Source organism: Vulpes lagopus, chromosome 10 (assembly GCF_018345385.1).
Source record: "Vulpes lagopus strain Blue_001 chromosome 10, ASM1834538v1, whole genome shotgun sequence".
Classification (NCBI taxonomy): Eukaryota; Metazoa; Chordata; class Mammalia; order Carnivora; family Canidae; genus Vulpes; species Vulpes lagopus.
In genome coordinates, this window is record NC_054833.1 from 100,413,999 (window position 1) to 100,434,835 (window position 20,837).

General features: G+C 41.8%; 1 protein-coding gene across 1 annotated transcript in view; it reads left to right on the forward strand.

Annotated features, from left to right (window-relative positions):
* ADAMTS18 (ADAM metallopeptidase with thrombospondin type 1 motif 18) overlaps positions 1 to 20,837 on the forward strand; it is a 135,054-nt gene that overhangs the window by 90,994 nt on the left and 23,223 nt on the right. Inside the window, exons 14-16 of the mRNA XM_041772137.1 lie at positions 2,603 to 2,733; positions 3,478 to 3,601; positions 4,369 to 4,613. Of these exons, the coding sequence (XP_041628071.1) occupies positions 2,603 to 2,733; positions 3,478 to 3,601; positions 4,369 to 4,613 (500 nt within the window). The remainder of the gene's footprint in view (positions 1 to 2,602; positions 2,734 to 3,477; positions 3,602 to 4,368; positions 4,614 to 20,837) is intronic.

Sequence of the window (20,837 nt, forward strand, 5' to 3'; positions counted from 1 at the left end):
ATAGACACTCAGCACTTTGTTATTTGCAGGGTTTCAAATTGCACTAAGAGGTAATATATACGATGTTTACTAATGAATTTTTAACAGTTTTTTAAAAGTAATACACAATGGTAAACCTCTTTCTTGCTTTATGGAACAAATGTGTTCTTGCAAAGACAACTTGTCTAAGGGCCTTTTGGACTTCAGTGATAAAGCTGGGAATATATTCATTTAAAAAAAAAATTCTCCAGTAGAATCATTTGGAAACTTACCAAGCAAAAGAGAAAAGAAACCAGTTACCTACAAAAATTCAGCGATAGTAACTAGAAAAGGATTTAGATTTATTTGAAATCACTTCAGAAGACAGGATTAATTCAAGGGCTATGAACTTCCTAGCCATAGCACCTCCTCAGGGAGGCCTCCCTTGCCAGCCTGCCCAGAATATCCTTCCTTCATGTCATGCTCTGAATCCTTAACCTGCTTCATTCTTCAGAGCTCTTATCCACGCATGACTTTATATCATATAGTCACCTATTCGTTATCTTTCTCCCCCTAAGGATTTATGTTCCATGGGATGAAGCCTTTGTCCATGTTGAGCATGCTTGGACCTCCAGCATCTGAGAACAGCACTTGACACACATTTATAATTTTCAGACTGAATGGGTGAATAAGTATCAACTGTCCGTAATGGACTTTTATGAGTCGTCCGCTCCCCATCACTGGAAGCATTCTATGAGGAACTGAGCAGTTATCTAGGAAGGGCACTGCACAGCAGGTTCCCATGGACAATTAGAATACCTGCAGGTGCTTTCAAGTCCAGCATTTGAAGATTTATTTTCTCTTGGTTGAATACTCCCATAATCCCATGTTTCTTATGTATGGCTCTTTCCCCCAGATCCTATCATCCTTCCTTTTTCACTTCCCTTTCTGTCCTTGGCTTTGTCTTCTTGGATATTCTTTGGTCTTTCTCAGATTACAGATTTCATTCAAATACAGTGTTTATGGAATATGTTTTGTTATCAGCCTTAAAATAGGTTCTGTGTGGAGTACCTAAGGAGAAAGTGAAGCAAATAAATACTGTAACTGGTAAAATGTCTTTTGGTTTCATAAGTTTTTCACTAATTTAACTGCAGACTTACTAAGTAGAGAGCATGCCACTTTATTGATTAGCTCAACAGGTGTTTACTGAGCATTTAGTGCGTGGGAGCCATTCTGCTAGATATGGAGGGAACTACATTGAGTAAATCAGAGACCCGGCCTGGGGAGCTCAGGTCCTAGCACAAGAGACAGACAGATTAAGGCCTTTTGTCTCTCCCTGTTCTCCTTCTGCTATGTACCTGGAATCAGTAAATACAGACCTTCATGATTTTAAGGTCTTACGACCTTCATGCAGCTTGAGATGAACAAGGGAAGACTCTTGTATAAATGTAGACAGTCTGTCTTTCTTACAGCAGTGAGATTTTTTTTTTCCCTTCTGTGTTTCCAACAGACTAGTAGAGAAACTTGCTCAGGAGCCTGTGTGGGTAAAACTGAACTTTTTAGAACTTGTTAATTCCCGGGTGTGATGGAGAAAAGAAAGGGTATAGCTGTGTCTTCCATAATCTACTATGCAAAAATTAGGAGGTGTTAGAAAAGCTGTGAAAAGAAATTTCTAGGTAAAGGAGAAACTTTCAATCCATTGACACGTCTGCATATTGGGATTGTAATAATCTAACTTCTTTCACATTTAAGTTGTGACTTTGTCTTCTATCGAGAGGCTTCATGAAGCACAGCAATTTGCAAACTGTTTACACGTTTGTTGTACAACTGTTGTCAGGGCTTTTGCACGGTGTCTCCCACGCACGGTCTCCCATGAGAAATGTCATCTGGAGCTGCTGGCCAAGAAGAATGCTCTGTATTTGGGAAATTGGCATAACTCCTTTCTGATAACAAGAGCTCTATAGAAATGCAGTATTTTTTCCCTTTTGCCTATGATACCCGAAACTTCTCAGGAACTTTATGGTCAATAAGTTACATTTTTTTAGCCTTTAGCTTTATTTTTTTTCCTCTTCCTTTTCACGACATGAGTATTCTCTATATGTTTTATAAACATGAGCCATATGCCCCCCTTTCTTCTCCAAAGTGCCTAGAATTTTTTTCTCTTAACTGCAAAAATATCTAAAGTGATCCATGTCTTAAATCATTGTCACCAATCTATGGCCTTGGTGCCAAATCTGACCGGTTTTTTGTTTGTTTTTGTAAAGTTTTATTGGAACACAGAAGCACTCCTTCATCTATATATTGTCAATAGTAGGCCATAAGTCCTGTAAAGCCTAAAATATTTGCTAACCAAGGAGAGTAGCTATATAACCCACCAATCTTATGTATTGAGGCTATTACTGAGGATTAGAAAAATAAAATTTTTGCATGTTAAAACAGTTTTATTTGAATTGCAAATGCGATTCCTATTTTTAAAAGCGCATATATATGCATTCATGCATGCACACCCACATACAAAACTGCAACATTTCCCATTTTAGACATGACAGCTTTCTAAATAAATTTAGTTCATCCTTTTGGCCATCGTGTCATTTTCCTGTTATTTCCTCCTGATCACGTGCTATCTTGATCTCTTTGCTTCTAGAGGCAGATCGATGTAAACTGTACTGCAAGGCTGAGAACTTTGAGTTTTTTTTTGCAATGTCCGGCAAAGTGAAAGACGGAACTCCTTGCTCCCCAAACAAACACGATGTTTGTATTGATGGGATATGTGAAGTAAGAAAACATTTCTGCTTTGGGATGTGTGGTCACACTCGGGTTTCCTCAGGTCAAATGTGTACCATGAGAAATGGTACGAGAGATTCTGTGTCTGGAGAAAAGGCGGTGTAGGGGAGAAGGCTGGTGTTTGCAAATTGCATGTGCACACTGTCCACCGTCCCCCCTGACTTTCTGCAAGGCCCTGTCTGATAGTCTTAGTTCCTCTTCACCCATCTCCACATGTATGCAATGGAGAGGATGATGTCTCTACTGCATGCACTAGTTGCGAAAATCAAATAGGAATGTGAAGAGTAGTGGTAAACTTCTGCTGCATGTTTGCTAAGGATGTTCACTATGTGGTCAGAGCATCATAGTTGTGTTTTGAAATAGTCCTATTTACTGCCAGTTAGTATTCCTTTTAATTCCATGTGAGCTCTCATAGGGGGCAGGGTGCATCGGAGGCTCCCCATTTTTTATATTTCAGCCGTAGAGCTGGCCCAAATAAGCTCACCTGCCATTAGTAGAAGCAGTTTTCCAGACAAAGACAGCAAGCTTTAGACGAGGTCTGTAACTTCCCTAGTCTTGCATCTGCTAAAGGCAGAGCAGGGATTTGAACCCTGAGTCAAACTTGAGACTCTGCTTTTAACTCTAGCGCTGTACGATCTTCCTAATGTTCTGAAGACTAAAACCCAGTTAGTTATTCTTTGCCACTGGCTTTTCTGATCTTTTTCACCTTATTATTTTTCTAAAATTTTGTCACAGCCAGTGGGATGTGATCATGAACTTGGCTCTAAAGCAGCTTTGGATGCGTGTGGTGTTTGCCAAGGGGACAATTCGACTTGCAAGTTTTATAAAGGCCTGTACCTGAACCAGCATAAAGCAAATGGTAAGAAATGCCTGCCCTTTCATTGCTCTGACTTTGCTGCTGAGCGAGTTTGAGTCAGTCAAGCTGGAGATGGCCGAGTGGGTTTCCAGGCTCACCTGACACACACAGGATGGTGGCTTTGTCACCTTGCAAGAACAAGGAAGGCTGGGCGATTTCTCAGTGTGACGAGTTCTGTCAACACCTACCGCTCTGAGACATGTCACACAAACGCCTTTCTACTTCACGGTTTGTCCCGTATCCCACACACCTTCATTAAATGAAGAACTGATTTTGAAATCCTCAGTTTAGGACATGAATCACAGTTCATGCTCACAGTGTTAGGTGAATATCCGAAGCAAGTATCTAAAAGAATCCTGAGCAAAAGGAAACCTGGAGCCCTGTTTCATGACTATCACCATGGAGGTCCATGGTGCTGAGTTTCCTCCAAGTAGATTAAAGATAAAGAGCGTTCTTGAGTAGCGTGGCCTTGATTGTCCTGGGAAGGAGAAGAGTGTATCTCCTCTACGCACACACACACACACACACACACACACACACACATACACGTGCTTGGGAAAGGAACACACCCTTTCTCTCTGGTGTTCCTTCCACTGGGAACATGGAACAATTGATCATTTGCACTTCATAGGGTAGGAATTAATGTCCATTGGTTATTCAACAACCCCCCACCCCCCAATAAACATGGACATCACCATGTCTCTGAGTCCTCAGCCCCGTTTTGCAGTGTACAACATGGTAAACAGCACCGTTCTCTCCTTCCTGTTTAGAATATTATCCAGTAGTCACCGTTCCAGCGGGGGCCCGAAGCATCGAGATCCAGGAGCTACAGCTCTCTTCCAGTTACCTTGCAGTCAGAACTCTGGGGCAGAAGTATTACCTCACAGGGGGCTGGAGCATCGACTGGCCTGGGGAGTTCCCCTTTGCTGGGACCGTGTTTGAATACCAGCGCGCCTTCAACCACCCAGAACGCCTGTATGCACCAGGACCCACCAACGAGACACTGGTCTTTGAGGTGAGCCCCTTCCATTTGTTGAGTGCTCGCTGCGTCTTGCTGTGTTTATAGCAATGGCCCCACTCTGAGCTAGCTTGAAGAACGCCTATCCTCTGATTCATCTTTGTCTCCTAATAAGCAAAATTGCAAAGTGCAAAGAGGAAGAGACAGCATCTCCATTTGGGAGAAGAGGGCAGGAGCCCACTGGGTCTCCAAGAGAATGCCCTGATCTTTACATTTGGATGCCAGCCTCTCAGCATGGCACTTGACTGCCATGACACTAAGGGATGAAGTAGGACTGATTTTTAGATAATTCCATATAGTCTGCATCTGCTGTTGGGCTGGTCCACAGTGGCTCTTCACCACGTGGGTCACCTGGCCCAGGACATCGACTGATAAAGTAGAAAGAACACTTGCCTGAATGCCAAGAAAGTTTTAATCAGAGCAATCCACCTTACTTGTTCAGGTTGTTGTTTCCTTCGAAACGAGAAAAATGAACGGATAATAACCAGCCAGTGTATCTGCAGATGACTCTGCCAAACTATTATCATGCGTTCATTTTCCTTGTTTGTAAAGTGGGGCCGATGTCTGCTTGTAGAGGTGGTTGATTTGCTTCAGGCTGTGTAGAAGCCACGCTGGCTACAACTTGCGGAGGGCTGAGATTACCAGACACTCAAGGCGGTCTTCCTGAATTTCAGTTTCTCATCTACAGAATTGGGATAGAAAGCCTACCTCACTGGCTTGCCAGAAAAATAAGCAATGAAATGGAGAGAAGTGTTCAGAGGCTGGCCTAACTCACAGCTGGGGGAAAAGTAGAACTGAACAGGACTCTGGATGTTTTCCATCTACAAGTGTTTAAGGCAGCCTGGTTGGGGAGGGGCAGAGGAAGAGAGACAATCCCAAGCAGACTCCTCGCTCACGGTGCAGCCTGACGTGGGGCTTGATCCCATGACCCTGAGATCATGACCTGAGCTGAAATCAAGAGCCAGACACTTAACCCACTGAGCCACCCAGGCACCTCTCCATCCATAAGTAGGATGTCTATACTTAGTCCATGCTGCCCTCTTCTCAAATAAAGGAAACATTAGCTTAATTTAACTATTATTATTTAAGGCACTGCCTTTAAACATTTACTAAGAAAGATGAGTAGAAGAACATTGGGAAAAAAATGGTCACATGTCACTTTGGATTCTAAGTCAGACGTTGTCCACCTTGGATGAATAAGATGACAGATTCCTAACTAAGCAACTTGAACAAGCTATCGGGTTAAGTTCCTTAACATCCATGTCCCTTAATGTCCACATTTGTAAAATGGGTGGACGGCACCAGCTAAGTGTTCAGGTTATCCTAGGGAGAATTTAAGGCAAGTTCAATGCTTGCAAAGTACTCGGCACCTAACGTGTAACCATTCACATCCCTTTGCCTTCTGAACTTGCCCCGTATATATTTTTTAAAACCTTGGCAAAGGGCACTTGGGTGGCTCAGTGGGTTATGCATCCGACTCTTGATCTCAGCTCAGATCTTGGTCTCGGGGTCATGAGTTCAAGCCCCACATTGGGCTCCATGTGGGGCATGTGGAGCCTACTTAAACAAAAATAGAGATTTGGACATTTCCTAAGAGCAGGGAACTTCTGGCCCCAGTAGACATCTCAGTTTGCAACCTTAGTTCTAGATGGTGACCATGGTTTAAATCCATTTACATCTCCAAATTGTCTCGTCACTTGAGGTATTAGGTCCCGTCTCCTCTGTCTGTGTGGCGGGATGTCACTCAGATATCTCACATCACTTACTCAGAGAGAAGCTGTAGGTAGGAAAGATTCTCCCAACTGTCTCAACTCTTTCATTTCAGAGATGAGAGCAGGGACTCCAAATCGAATTGGACTAAAGGAGCGCCTGGGGGCTCAGTCAGTTAAGTGTCTGCTTTTGGCTCAGGTCATGATTCCAGGGTCCTGGGATCGAGCCCTGAGCTGGGCTCCCTGCTCAGCAGGGAGTTTGCTTCTCCCTCTCCCCCACCCCTCTGCTCATTCTCTCTCTCTCTCCCTCTCAAATACATAAAAGCATTAAAAGAGAGCAACTGGACTAAGGGTGATTGGGAGCTCCATGGATCCAGCCCCTGAAATTACTTCATTAAACCTAACGCACAGGAATGGAATTCTGATTCAAGATTTCTGGATATTTTTTAAACTTTTTTTTTTCAGATGTTCTATTTCTTTTCTATGAAGCATCTGAGCAGGAAACATCTTTTCCTTCTCTTTAGGAATGTCATATTTTCTTTCAAGGGGTATATTTAGCTTGCAAGGTATCCGTTTTAGAGCAACAACACTTCATTAGTTCTGCCAAGAGGCCTTTGATCCATCTCTGAGCAAATGTACACAAACCGAGTTCTGTGGCTGCAGAACAACCTAAGTCAGGAAGTGGGGCTAGGTGCCTCTCGTGGCTTGTGCCACGGGCAATCAGAGCAAAGTGCAAATCATTCCCGGGGAGAAATAGGTTTTCTACTACTTCACGACAAGCTATCTCTTTTTGTTGTTTCTCTCTCTGGTTTTGGTCATAAACACAAAGTCTTTCTAGTAGATTTTCACAATGCTGTCTGTAATTTCAGGTTTGCCATTAAACATATATTATCTGCAGGAAAACCACAACAAAAAGACAAGAAATGATGGAAAGAGCAGAGCAGAATAACAGAGTTCCCTCTTACTTTCATCTTGAGGACCTGAAATACCCCCTGGCCTTGCGTTGATCGAATTAACCAAATAATTGACACATTGTCACTGAACATTATACCAGCCTGGAGCTAAGAATTTTTCTTTATGCTTTGCTTAATTTAAACATAAATCCTTATCTCATTCATCCATATTTTGTAGCCCTGACTGACACTAAACCTTTAGAGTGCTCACCAGGTCCTAAATTTTTCCTGATGGAGCTATTTTTAAGGAATGGAAGGAGGACCTCAGTTAGTGATGGAGTTCTCCAAAATTGGCCAGGTCCATCATCTGTCTCCTTGCAAATACAGACGAAAATAGGTCAAAATGTAAGGAGAACTATTTGGCTAATACAGACACCTCCTTGAAAATAGGTCAAAATGTAAGGAGAACTATTTGGCTAAATCCAAATAAAATTATAAAAACATAAAGTCTTCCCTGGGTTCAACCGGATATGTATTTTTTAACAGTTTCTTACTACTATATGACTAAAATAAGAACTGTAATAATATCTACTAATACAAGGTCGTAGTTTTGCCACAATGGATTAAGGTCACATTTGCTTAGCTGTTGTAAAGAATTGTACTTTATGGACTCTTTCTACCTACAGGTTGAATGAAAGCTTAAATTAACATCTTAGGAATGTGACCTGTCTGAAAACAATCTAGAGGGAAACTCGTATGATTAATTGGACATGCCTGGCTTGTATTTTTAAAGGAGTTACAGTTTCATTCAAAAGTTGCAACCATGTTAGGAGATAAAAAAAAAAAAAGAAAAATCAAATCTAGTAACCTAGCATTATGTCTGTTTTATCTTTTAAAAGAATTTGGGTTAATGACTTTAATATATAAATTGTACTTTATTGCTCTGAGGAGGACATCATGAAACTTCTCAGTTTTTATCACATGTTCATACCTTTCCAACATCAGAAGAACAAGGTGATTTTTAAAACTTAAAATCACAATAAGCAATAATGTACATTTTCTAAAATGAAACTATATATAAGTATCCAAGTAATCCACGGCTATATTCTTTAAAGGAAGTTAAATAAAGTTCACGTGCCTTTCCATACAACTATGGATTGAACCAAAATGAATACTTTGGGAGCCAAAAATATGTTCACTCCAATATAAAAATGTTGAATGTGTTTTAATAGCCCTGTGGGATGCTGGAATCAAAGTGTGGGAACCTACCAAAGTGAAAAATGCTATTCCATCCACAGAAAGTATAAGTCTGTGAAAGAAAGCACTTTCTCTCTTGGCCTCTTAAAATTTCTGAATGTTCGCTAAGTTCTTATTATAGTGTAAAATTCAGCAGAAGGGTATGTTTGTCAAAATACATGGGGATGGCATTGGGGAGATCATGTTTCTCTCCTTCATATGTATTAATCAGATCCTCCCAGTATCTTAGCTAGTTCCCATCTTCAACCACCGTGGTATGTTTTGATCTAGATAGCTACTTTCAAAGCAGTTTTCCCGTTCACTTCCATGTCTGGTAAAAATAAAATTAAACAAACGTTCATTGGGCACCTGAAATTTTTGCCCAGTCGTGTATGAGGCATTGGAGATGCACAAGTGGGTAAGACATAAATCATGTTGCCAAAACATTATAGTCTGTAAAGAGTGAATTTTATATGTGGATCCCATTCTTGTTAGAAGCAAAATAGGTTAGAACAAGGAACATCTATACAAATGGTTGGCTCTGCTATTCCCTATGTCACTTTGCATGAGCCACTTAAACTCTCTGGGTCCCAATCTTCTCATTTGAGGCTAAACTGATGTCTTCCACTCTATCCTACGGCAGCACCCTGAGGTGCTTTTATAGCACCCCAAACCCCATAATTGCAGAAAGAGGACGTACTCATCTTTGTAGCCTCCAAAACTTATTGAATCATTACGTTGTACACCTGAAACAAATATAACCCTGTGTGTCAACTACTCAAGTAATAATAGTATTAATAAAGCAAATGAAAGGAGAGCTTCTGACCAAAGTCAGGAGTGACAAGCCGAGAGGCCAGCCTTCTCCTTTTCACATCCCAGCCCTTCAGTCCCAAACCACGGTCATAATCCGAAGTCCTCTGAAGAGGTCTGAACTTCCGTGATACACATTTTAAAAACCACTGGATTGCATCATCTCTTAGGACTAGTTCTCAAAGTATATGGTTGAAAGTTCAGTAGAATGAATAGCATTTAAAGGATTGAAATTTGAGCTCCTAAATTGCATTTGAGGAATCAATATGCTTCCTAAAATGCTTGCCTTTCCCAAAGTGAATGATTTGCACATAAGAAGTTGCTGACCACTTTGTTCACAGCAGATTTAGTTTAATTTGGGAGAGTAGCAACTTGCCCTCCCAGGGTGGTAGATTTTATCAGATCTTTTCACCCCCCCCCCCCCCCCCACCGCCCCGGGTGTAGCCTAGTGCAAGGCAAGGGTAATGCAATCCTGGGAATAATTGACTGCTGTCAGTTAACTTGTGGCCTGACACCAAAAAGAAGTGCCTTCTGCGTCTGGTTCTTTTTACATGTCAAAACCTTATAGAATGTCTTCATAGGGAAGCTCAGTTTAAACTAAATGGAAAACAGACCTTCACTTCTATCACTGAGTCACCCAATTTAAAATGCAGTCTCTGTTACAAACATTCATTCTTCTTGGAACCTTGACTCTACATGTTTCAACATTTGCAACAGGTGGATGTCAATTTAAACAGAGCTGGCTGCATTGATTTCCTTGGTGGCCAAGGGAAATTCCTAAGAGTAATCAAGGATTTATATGATTGTCTTAGGCCTTAAATTTTTAAGGCATTATTTAAGTCCATCAATCAAGTTTTTATTTTGAAGTACATTTGTACATATACATGTAAATGACTTGAAGAAAAGGAGCTAATTTTCAGAACCCTGTATTACATTTCTGCATCACCCAGGGAAAAACTATTCATACATGTACGTACCCCAGCAATAAAAAAAAATCAATATTGATTTGGCAATCGTATGCTTTCTGAGATCACTACAGAGACAGTTATTATAAACTAGATAATTTCCACATATTTCTTCTATTCAACATATTCCCCACAACATAAATCTGGCATAAAATCTATAGAATTTATCATTGAACCAGTACGCTCATTAGTCATCAGAAGGATTGAAAAGTCAGCTTGTATGTTAAGTCTTTAGGATATTATGTATGGACCTCACCACCTAATGTATATTTTATTGGGTTTGGGAACGTGAGAGAAGCTAAATGTGTTACTTCTATACCCACGTAGCTAGATTGGGTGTGTGTGTGTGTGTGTGTGTGTGCGCGTGTGTGTGTGTGTTATGTAAGGAATTAGATTTTGAACTGGCAGAAATGTGAAAACTGACCATCAGAGTTGAAATTTACACATGCTTTCATCAAAAAATGGTCATTTAATTTGAAGTATACACAGGTATATGTTGGGCTTTTTTGAGGATAGCTGAAAACTTAATATTTTTCCATGTTGAGGTTGAGATATAGGTAACGTAAGGTCACGCCCTTTGTACTTTGTTCAAGCACAGGGTAAAAGGCCTGTTTAACGTACAGTTTTAAGAGACCTTGACAAGAATTAAAAAAAAAATTGGGGCACCTGGAGGGCTCTGTTGGTTAAGCGTCCAGCTCTTGGTTTCGGCTCAGGTCATGGCCTCAAGGTCGTGGGTTCAGAGCCCTGAATCAGGTTCCACTCAGCATGGAGTCTGCTTGAATTCTCTGTCTCCTTCTCCCTCTGCCCCTCCCCTCTGCACTCATTCTCTCTCTCTACCTCTCTCTCTCTCTCTCTCTCCTCCCAAAACAAACAAATTAATCTTTTATAAACACGCAGAATTTATTTTTCATGATAAGGAATCTCCTTAGAGGTGACACAGTTTTTAGAAGCAGCCAAAGGTGAGCTTTTTTGCTACTTGATAGTTGATGCATTCTCTCCTTGTCATCCTCTCCCCTCCCCCTTATTCCTCTCCTCCCTTCTGGCTCTTTCTACCACTTCTTCTCCGTCTCCCTCATTTTCTCTTTCTCCATCCCTCAGTCTCTCTGTGTCTCTGTCTCTGACACCCCAAACAACTGACTCACACTCTGTGTCAAACCAGCATACCGTCAGAGGGAAGGTGAGGAAATTCATCACCAGTGTTTCATTGTAAAGTCACTTCATCTCTAGCTGATAAACAGGATTCAGGATGACAGGATACCATGGTTGCCATTCGGAGACCGAAATATGATCCCCTATGTTTTTACAGCATTCATTCCTTTTTTTAAGACGTCTTCAAAAGAAAAGCTCTCTTTTATGTTGAGGACTTCCTCCTCCCTGTTAGGCAGCGTGGGAGTGTTTAACTCTTTGGAAGCCCTCCTGCATTTCAGTGTCCTGCCCCCGACGGCAGGGCAGCAGCCTTGGCAATGCCAGTGCATGAGAAGTCGCTTCGCCACAAGCCAGGGCAGAGAGAGACCTCTAAGGAAAACTGCAATAAACAGCTTGGTCCACACTTGGGCCCAAGGTGATGATGGGGCCGGCGGGGAGCAGGCGGCGGGCACACGATCGATCGGGGACACAGTGGCCTGCGCCCCTCGACCTCCCCCTCCAGCTCTTGTGCCCGGACCAGGTCGGGGCAGGGGGGCGAGCGGGGGGAGGCAGCCAAGTCGCTGGCCTGAGCAAGGACCCAAAACACAAGAGGCAAAGCAATAATGGGGAAGTAATTCGGAACAGATGATGCAAACCTCAGACTCCGGAGGACGATTCAGAGGCGCTTTTTTGATGCCACATCATTCGTCTAGAGGCTGCCATTCGCTATTTGAAGTGTGGCCTCTGGTTAATTCATGGCAAATGCTTCCGTGACGGCCGGAGCACACTATTTATTTCTGATCATTAGACTCGGAGGCAGGCCGGCGGGTGAGCGAGAAGTGGAGCCAGGCTCGCGTGTCCGCCCACACCTTTGAAGGCGCCTAATAGGTGCGCGGCCCATCCCCAGCAGAGTCCGTGCTGCTTCCTATCGCACCAGAGCCCTGGTGACACCTGGTCGTGTTCTTCCAGCCTGGAAGCAATCGAGAAGGCAAAGACCACTGGCGGAGCTGCGACATCACGGGGGCTTCCAGGAATCGCAGGGCCTTAGCAAAAGGTGACAGCACGCCGCCCAAAGCTGTCCCTTCCCTGAGCGTCGCCCGGCCTGTAATGTCCTGTGCGAGTCTCAGTTTATCCAGAAGGGCCAACCTATAAAGCGGGTCGGATCTCAGTCATCACGAGAGCAACTGGGTAAAACATCCAAATGAACACAGGAGAAGACGGACTCAGGGGATGAGAAGTTGTGGAGGCTCAACCCAGCCCTTGGCCCGTTCGGGAAATACAGGTTCCAGGTGTGAGCCCCAAGCAGCAGGCACACGCTCCAGCGAGCCGCTGAATCCCCGGGAGACAGTCTTTCCAGCGGCTCGTACAGGGTCCAGAGCTTCTGTTTGATTTTTTAAAAAGATTTTATTTATTTATTCATGAGAGACACACATACACAGAGGCAGAGACACAGGCAGAAGGAGAAGCAGGCTCCCTGCGGGGAGCCTGATGCGGGACCTGAACCCAGGATCCCGGGATCACGACCTGAGCTGAAGGCGGGTGCTCAACCACTGAGCCACCCGGGCGTCCCAGTGTTCAGAATTTTAAAGTGCGGTCCCGGACATTGTGTTTCAGAGTTTGGGGAAGAGTGTTGTAAGAGAGAAGATGTCAAGTTGGAGTCAGTGTCAGAGACCTGAGTCCCAGTGTTGCCACTTAACTGGGCCCGTGCCCCTGGAATTGGTCTATTCAGCTACAGGACTGGGGTATGAGTAGCACTCAGCCTTCCTCATGATACGTGCTATTGTTACCAACTTTAAGTGAGACGATGCACATACAGTACTTTGGCATGCAATAAGTGCATAAGCATTGCTGTTATTTCAAAGCAGTCAAATGCATTATTGAGGACAAGAAACAAGCTTTCTAGCTTGTATTAATTAAAAAGCCAGTCTTTAAAGCCTCTCTGTAACTCTGATTTACATGGGAGAATTAGGACTTTTTTTTTTTTTCAAAGCGCCTTAAATGAGGGGGCCCCTGGGTGGCTCAGTCCATTGAGCTTGGGACTCTTAATTTCTGCTCAGGTGATGAGATCGAGCCCCACATGGGGCTCCACATGCAGCTCAGAATCTGCTTGGGATCCTCTCCCTTTGCCCCTCTCCGCCACGTCCGTGTGCATGTGCTCTCTCTCAAAAAAATAAATTAATCTTTAAAAAATTAAAATTAAAATCATAAAAGGCCTTAAATGGAAAAAATGCAACACTGGTTGAAGGCATTCATAGTTTTAACATTAAATATTAAAAGTGGGAGCAAAAGAAAGATGTTTACCAAGATTACTCAACGTGTCCTTTGTTTTAACTTCCTATGCCCTAGGCAAAAACCAAACCCCCTTCCCTCAGAGGGCAGTTGGTAGAGTCCAGCCCGTCTGTGGTTTTCCAACTTAAGAAGCTGTAAATTTTATAACTCTGCACCCTGCGGTCAAAGCTGCTGAATGTTGTGTCTGAAGTCAGGTGGTTCGTGTGTTAAAGGTAGACATTAAACAGTTCTACTGAGGACCTGGAAGTAGTTAAGGAGGTTGCTTGCCAGCTGTAAATTAGAGACCCAGTGCCAGTTGGCTGGAAAATTCTCTGGACTAAGTCCAGTTAAGTAGACTGAATCACTGGCGGTCTTTCTAAATTTGTGCATTTACCAGCTCGCCGTACAGTCTGACATGCAGCGTGGGGTGGCTCTGAAACAGTTATTGTGAATTTCTGCCACTGACGGAGGGTGGGGGGCATTCCCGTGACCTGGAGGGCATCTGCGTTCTCCACTAGTGCTGAGAACAGTTATTGACTGCTTTTGACAAGGTTGCTGCAAATGCTTTAAAATAGATGTGAGTGGCAGGGACTATCATGTTCTAAATCACCCCTTATTCCGGATGTTTCCAGACGTGTTGCCCAGCATTCATGGGGGCAGCTGGAGTCTCGGCTGTGTGGTTATCACGCATCATGCTTGTGCTCTCCAGGTTTGGGTGGGACAGCCTGTGATCAAAGGGATGGCCAGGGTCATACTGAGGCACTTAGGGGCAAGCCCACCTCACCAGAGGCTATAGTCCCCATATGGGAAGGGTGGGTGACATCAAGTTTAGAACCACAGGGTCATTTAGAACTTGAGAACTTGGAAAATCTAAAATTGTGTCTTAAGACCGGTACAGGTGACAACCTTAGAGATCAGATGAAGCTGGCCTTGTGGATGTGGGACTGGCAAAGTCTGCAAAGCCTCATGCTCAGTAGGACTCTGGTTTACTGCTCTGCTGTCACTAACTTGAAAGTCTTAATAATTTTTAAAAATACTTTATTTATTTGAGAGAGGGGGAGGGGCAGAGGGAGAAGCAGACTCCTGCCAGGCAGGGAGCCTGATGAGGGGCTCCATCCCAGGACCCCGAGATCATGACCAGAGCCGAAACCAGACCTTTAATCAACTAAGCCACTCAGGTGCCCCAGTAATGTTTCTTAAACAAGAGGTCTTGCGTTTTCATTTTTTTTTTTTTTTGATTTTTTTGCGTTTTCATTTTGTATCAGGCCCTACAATTTCTGTAGCCATTCTTTAGGATTGATTTTTTTGTTTTTTAAAGACAGTCCTCTCTTTTGAGAATAGGATGAAAGAGTGACTAACAGAGATTCTATTAGCTTGGCGGACACACTGTTACCAAAGGATTGACTATTTGCCGCATCAAACAGTGAGAGGCAAGATGATTGCTATGTAGTCTGTTCTTGGTCATTTTTCTTCTCAATACAGGATAAAGAAAAAGGCAGAGAATACCTTAATTATCATTGAGAAGCAAATAATATAATTGGCAAGTACTCATCTTTTATATACTTGGCCTTGATATCTATTTATTTAAATAATTACTGTCTTCCAGAGGCCTTTATAAGCTGATGTTAGACACTTAAGTCAACTTTGCTGGTTTATACAAATATTGTCTTTCAGTCTACGTGATGGCACACACGACTCTGCATGTGAATTTACAGCAACATAGACAATTTACTCAAGCCTTAAGTCATTTGACTTTTAGTGCTGAGAATCTTTTATTAATTTATGCATTCACTGAATGTATTAATGTGTTCCTCAAACAAAATATAAATGATGTGTCCTGTGTGCCATATATTATATGAATACATTCATATAATGTTGTGAATATTTGTAATAAATTGTGTAAGTTATTTCTCTTCTTGCTTTGGCTGGCTGAGTAAACTTAGTACTTTGATAATATAAAGTGGATTAGTAGCCCCCTTGGAATCAAATCTTTACTGCTGTTTTAAGTTTTAGCTCAAGAATGTTACTCTTCAGGTTAATACTTATCCTTCTCAATCTATTTCAAAAAAAGTGAAAAGGAAGGAAAACTTCCAAATTCATTCTATGAGGCCAGCATTACCATGGTACCAAAACTAGATAAAGATCCCACTAAAATAGAGAACTACAGGCCACTGTCTCTGATAGGTAGATACAAAAATCCTCCACAAAACTAGCAAACCAAATCCAACAATACATTTAAAAAAATCATTTGCCATGATCAAGTGGGATCTATTCCTGGGTTGCAAGAGTGGTTCAATATTTGCAAATCAATCAACATGATACATCACATTAATAAGAGAAAGGATAGGAACCATTAGATAATTTCAACAGACGTTGAAAAGCATTTGACAAAGTACAACATCTATTCATGGTAAAAACCTTCAACAAAGTAGGTTTAGAGGGAACATGACTCAACATACTAATTAGCCATATTTGAAAAACCCACAGCTAATATCCTCAGTGAGGGAAGAACAGAGCTTTTCCTGTATGGTCTAGACAAGACAGGGATGTCCACTCTCACCACTGTTACTCAGCATAGTACTGCATGTCCTAGCCACAGCAATCAGACAACAAAAAGAATTAAAAGGCTCCTACACCAACAAGAAAGAAGTAAAACTTTCACTATTCACAGGTGACATGACACTCTATATAGAAAACCCTAAAGAATCCACCAAAAAAACTGCTGGAACTGATACATGAATTCAGTAAAGTCACAAGATATAGAACCAATGTACAGAAATCTGTTGCATTTCTATATACCAATAATGAAGCAGTAGAAAGAGAAATTAAGCAATCAGTTCCATTTATAATTGCACCAAAAATAATAAGAAATAAACCTAACCAAAGAGGTAAAAGACTATACTTTAAAAACTATTAAAGCACTGATGAAAGAAATTGAAGATGACAGAAAGAAGTGGAAAGACATTCCCTGCTCGTAGATTGGAAGAATATTGTTTAAATGTCTATACTACCCAAAGCAATCCACACATTTAAAGCAATCTTTGCTAAAATACCAACAGCATTTTTCACAGAGCTTGATTAAACAATCCTAAAATGTGTACGGAATGTACAAATTTGTATGGAAAGACCCCGAATAGCCAAAGCAATCTTGAAAAAAGCAAAGCTGGAAGCATCACAATTCTGGACTTCAAGTTATATTATAAAACTATAACAAACAAAATTCTATGGTACTGGCACAGAAATAGACACGTAGGGATCCCTGGGTGGCGCAGCAGTTTGGCGCCTGCCTTTGGCCTAGGGCGCGATCCAGGAGACCCGGGATCGAATCCCACATCAGGCTCCTGGTGCATGGAGCCTGCTTCTCCCTCTGCCTGTGTCTCTGCCTCTCTCTCTCTCTCTCTGTATGACTATCATAAATAAATAAAAATTAAAACAAAAGAAATAGACACGTAGATGAATGGAGCAGAATAGGTAGCATGCTGAATGAAGTAAGTCAATCAGAGAAGGACAAACATTATATGGTCTCATTCATTTGGGGAATATAAATAATAGTGAAAGGGAATATAAAGGAAGAGAAAAGAAATGTTGGGAAATATCAGAAAGGGAGACAGAACTTGAGAGACTCCTAACTCTGGGAAACGAACAAGGGGTGGTGGAAGGGGAGGTGGGCGGGGGGTTGGGGTGACTGGGTGACAGGCACTGAGGGGGGCGCTTGATGGGTTGAGCACTGGGTGTTATGCTATATGGTGGCAAATTGAACTCCAATAAAATTTAAAAAAAAACAGAAATGAATCCACAATTACATGGTGAATTAATCTTTGGTGAAGTCGGAAAGAATATCCAAGAAGAAAAAGACCATCTCTTCAACAAACGGTGTTGGGAAAACTGGACACAACATGCAAAAAAAATGAAACTGTACTGCTTCCTTATACAATACCCAAAAATCAATTCAAAATGGATTAAAGACCTAAATGTGAGAAGACCTGAAACCATAAAAATCCTAGAAAGGAACATAGGCAGTAACTTCTTTGATGTTACCCGTAGCAATTGCTTTCTAGATATGTCTCCTGAAGCAAGAGAAACAAAAGCAAAAATAAACCATTGGGACTACATCAAAATATAAAACTTCTGCACAGCAAAGGAAACTATCAACAAAACTAAAAGACCTCCTGAATGGGAAATATTTGAAAATGTTATTTGAAAATGATATATCGAATTAAGAGTTAGAATCTAAAACATATTTTAAAAACTCATAAAACTCAACTCCCTAAAACCAAATAATCCAATTAAAAAACAGAAGACATGAACAGACATCTCTCCAAAGAAAACATATAGATGGCCAATAGACATATGAAAAGATGCACAATGTCACCAATCATCAGGAAAATACAGATCAAAACTACCATAAGATGTCACTTCACACCTGTCAGAATGGCTAAAATCAACAACACAAGAAATAACAGGTATTGGCAAAGATGTGGCGAAAAGAGAACCCTCTACTGTTGGTGGGAATACAAACCAGTGCAGCCTCTCTGGAAAGCAGTATGGAGGTTTCTCCAAAAGTTAAAAATAGGACTACCCTACAATCCAGCAATTGCAGGACCATTTGCCAAAAGAATACAAAAATACTAATTCAAAGGGATATGTGAACCCTAATATTTGTAGCAGCATTATCTACAATAGCCAAATTATGAAAACAGCCCAAGTGTCCAAGTGAATTGGTAAAGATGTGGCATATACATACAAAGGAATATTAGCCATCAAAAAGAATGAAATCTTGCTATTTGCAATGACATGGATGGAGCTAGAAAGTCTTAGGCTAAGCAAAATAAGTCAGTCTGAGAAAGACAAATACCACATGATTTCACTCATAAGTGTAATTTAAGATACAAAACAAATGAGCAAGGAGGGGCAGGGGCAGGGAACAAACTAAGAAATGGAGTCTTAAATAGAGAACAAACGGAGCGTTACCAGAAGAGAGATGGATGCGTGGCTGGAGGGGGAGTGAAATAGGTGATGGGGATGAAGGAGTGCGCTTGTGTGCCGTATGGAGGTGCTGAGTCACTATATTGTACACCTCAAACTAATATTATACTGTATGTTAACTAACCGGAATTTAAATAATTTTTTAAAATTAAAGTTTTACCCTTCAGAGGATCCTTAGATATTTTTGTTTAAACTGTGAGGCAAGAAAAATGGGAAACTCGGTATAAAGGTTTGCCCCTCATAAGGGAATAGAAATCCTCAAAGAAAAAATTCTCTGTTGTTTTGTGGCTTCTTTGTGGAAATCATCACCAAGATAGTTTATTAATGAAATGACAGCTCTTACAAAGCTTCTTCAGTTAGTCATGTGATCTGTTCCCCCTGCCCCCACCCCAAATTTCACAGTAGCATTTGATGTTCCTTCATGGGTTCTAAGGCACTTTGTAATCCCTTAAGTAACTGTCAGCAAGCGATTTTTATAATACTAAATGGTACAGCCTTATCTCCTTTATTGGAGAATATGGCTCCTCCTCAGCCCTAGAGCACCTTCACCATGGAAATCAGAAGAGGTGATGATGGTAGCTCAGACCAGAGAAGCAATAGTAGTGATAGACAAAGTGAGACAGGATCAGATTGGAGGTACACGGAACAACTGTGTCCTGATTGATCAGATGCAGAGTGGGAGAAAAAGGAGATCAGGATGCTTCCAACTTTTTTATTTTGGCCCGAACAATTGGAAAGAACAATTGCCATTACGTGGGATTGAGAAGAGTACAGAGAGGAGAGCCATGAGTTCCATATTGTATGATGATAGGCCTTTTCAACATTCAAGTAGAGCTACTCCCTAGGCAGCTGAATGTGTGAATCTGGACCTCAGAGGATGGGTTTCATCTCCAGCTCTGCTGCCTAACAGGGGAGCCTCTATCTACATATGGTTATTTAAGTTTAGATGTAAATTAAATGTAAAGTTTATTTAGTCCTAGTAGTATGCCAGAGCTCAGTAGCCACATGTGGCTTGTGGCTACCATGTGAAGCAACATGGGATTATAGTACCCTATCATCATTGTAGAATGTTCTCTTGGAAAATGTGGGGAGTTGTGATTTGGGAGTAGTCAGCATATGAACTGTACTTAAAATCAGAAATCCCATGAAATCACCTACAGGAATGTATGTAGAAAGGGAGACAGAACATGAAGACTCCTAACTCTGGGAAATGAACTAGGGGAGGTGGAAGGGGAGGAGGGCGGGGGGTGGGAGTGAATGGGTGAGGGGCACTGAGGGGGGCACTTGACGGGATGAGCACTGGGTGTTATTCTGTATGTTGGCAAATTGAACACCAATTAAAAATAAATTTATTATTAAAAAAATGAACATATGTAGATAAACGAGAGGTAAAGAGGTTGGAGGTCACTTTGATAAATAGTTAGAAGATAAGGAGGATTCAAGCAAAGAAACTAGGAAGGAAGTTCTGTGAGGCAGGAAAAGAACTGAGAGAATGAGCTGCTGGTAGCAAAGCAAGGAGGAAGTGATCAGTGTGTCCAGTAGGATGGGGCCCATCAACTATTGGATATGCCAGGGTGCCCTTGAAAGAACAGTTTCAGTGATGTGCGGGGGAGGGATGCTTGATCCAGAAGGATCATGGGTGAATGAGAAAAGCTATGGAGACAAAGAGTAAAGACAACTCTTTGAGGGATTTTTTGCTGTAAAGGGAATCAGTGAAATGGGACATGAGCTGGAGAGATTAAGTAGAGATCTATCCCACCCACTTATGCGGAATATTATTAAGATGAGAGAGATGATAGCATGCTTGATGCTGATGGAAAAGATCTAATAGGGACATTTCAGTAAAGCTCAAGATAAGGGGAGTGGGCAACTATAGTAGTGGTGTCATTATATAGATGCGGGAAGATGGAATCTGGAGGGTGGTGGAGAACCTGGACCAAACAGGAGCTAGAGTAGGGCATCCTGGGTAAAAGAAGGAGAGCTAGAGTATGAGTACAGATGCAGAAACAAGTTTGACAGGGGAGATGGTGTAAATTCTCCTTGTTGGTAGCATTGATAATTCTCTATGGGTAGCTTTCCTGGAGGCTGAGAGAAACTTAACATCTTGATTGGTTTTGTTTAATAATAATGACACTTGCTGCTTAATTTTTTTTTTCTTAAACTACATCCTACCGTTCACAGCAACATTTTAAAATGTTTTACAGTGAAACCACAGGCCACGTATGGCTT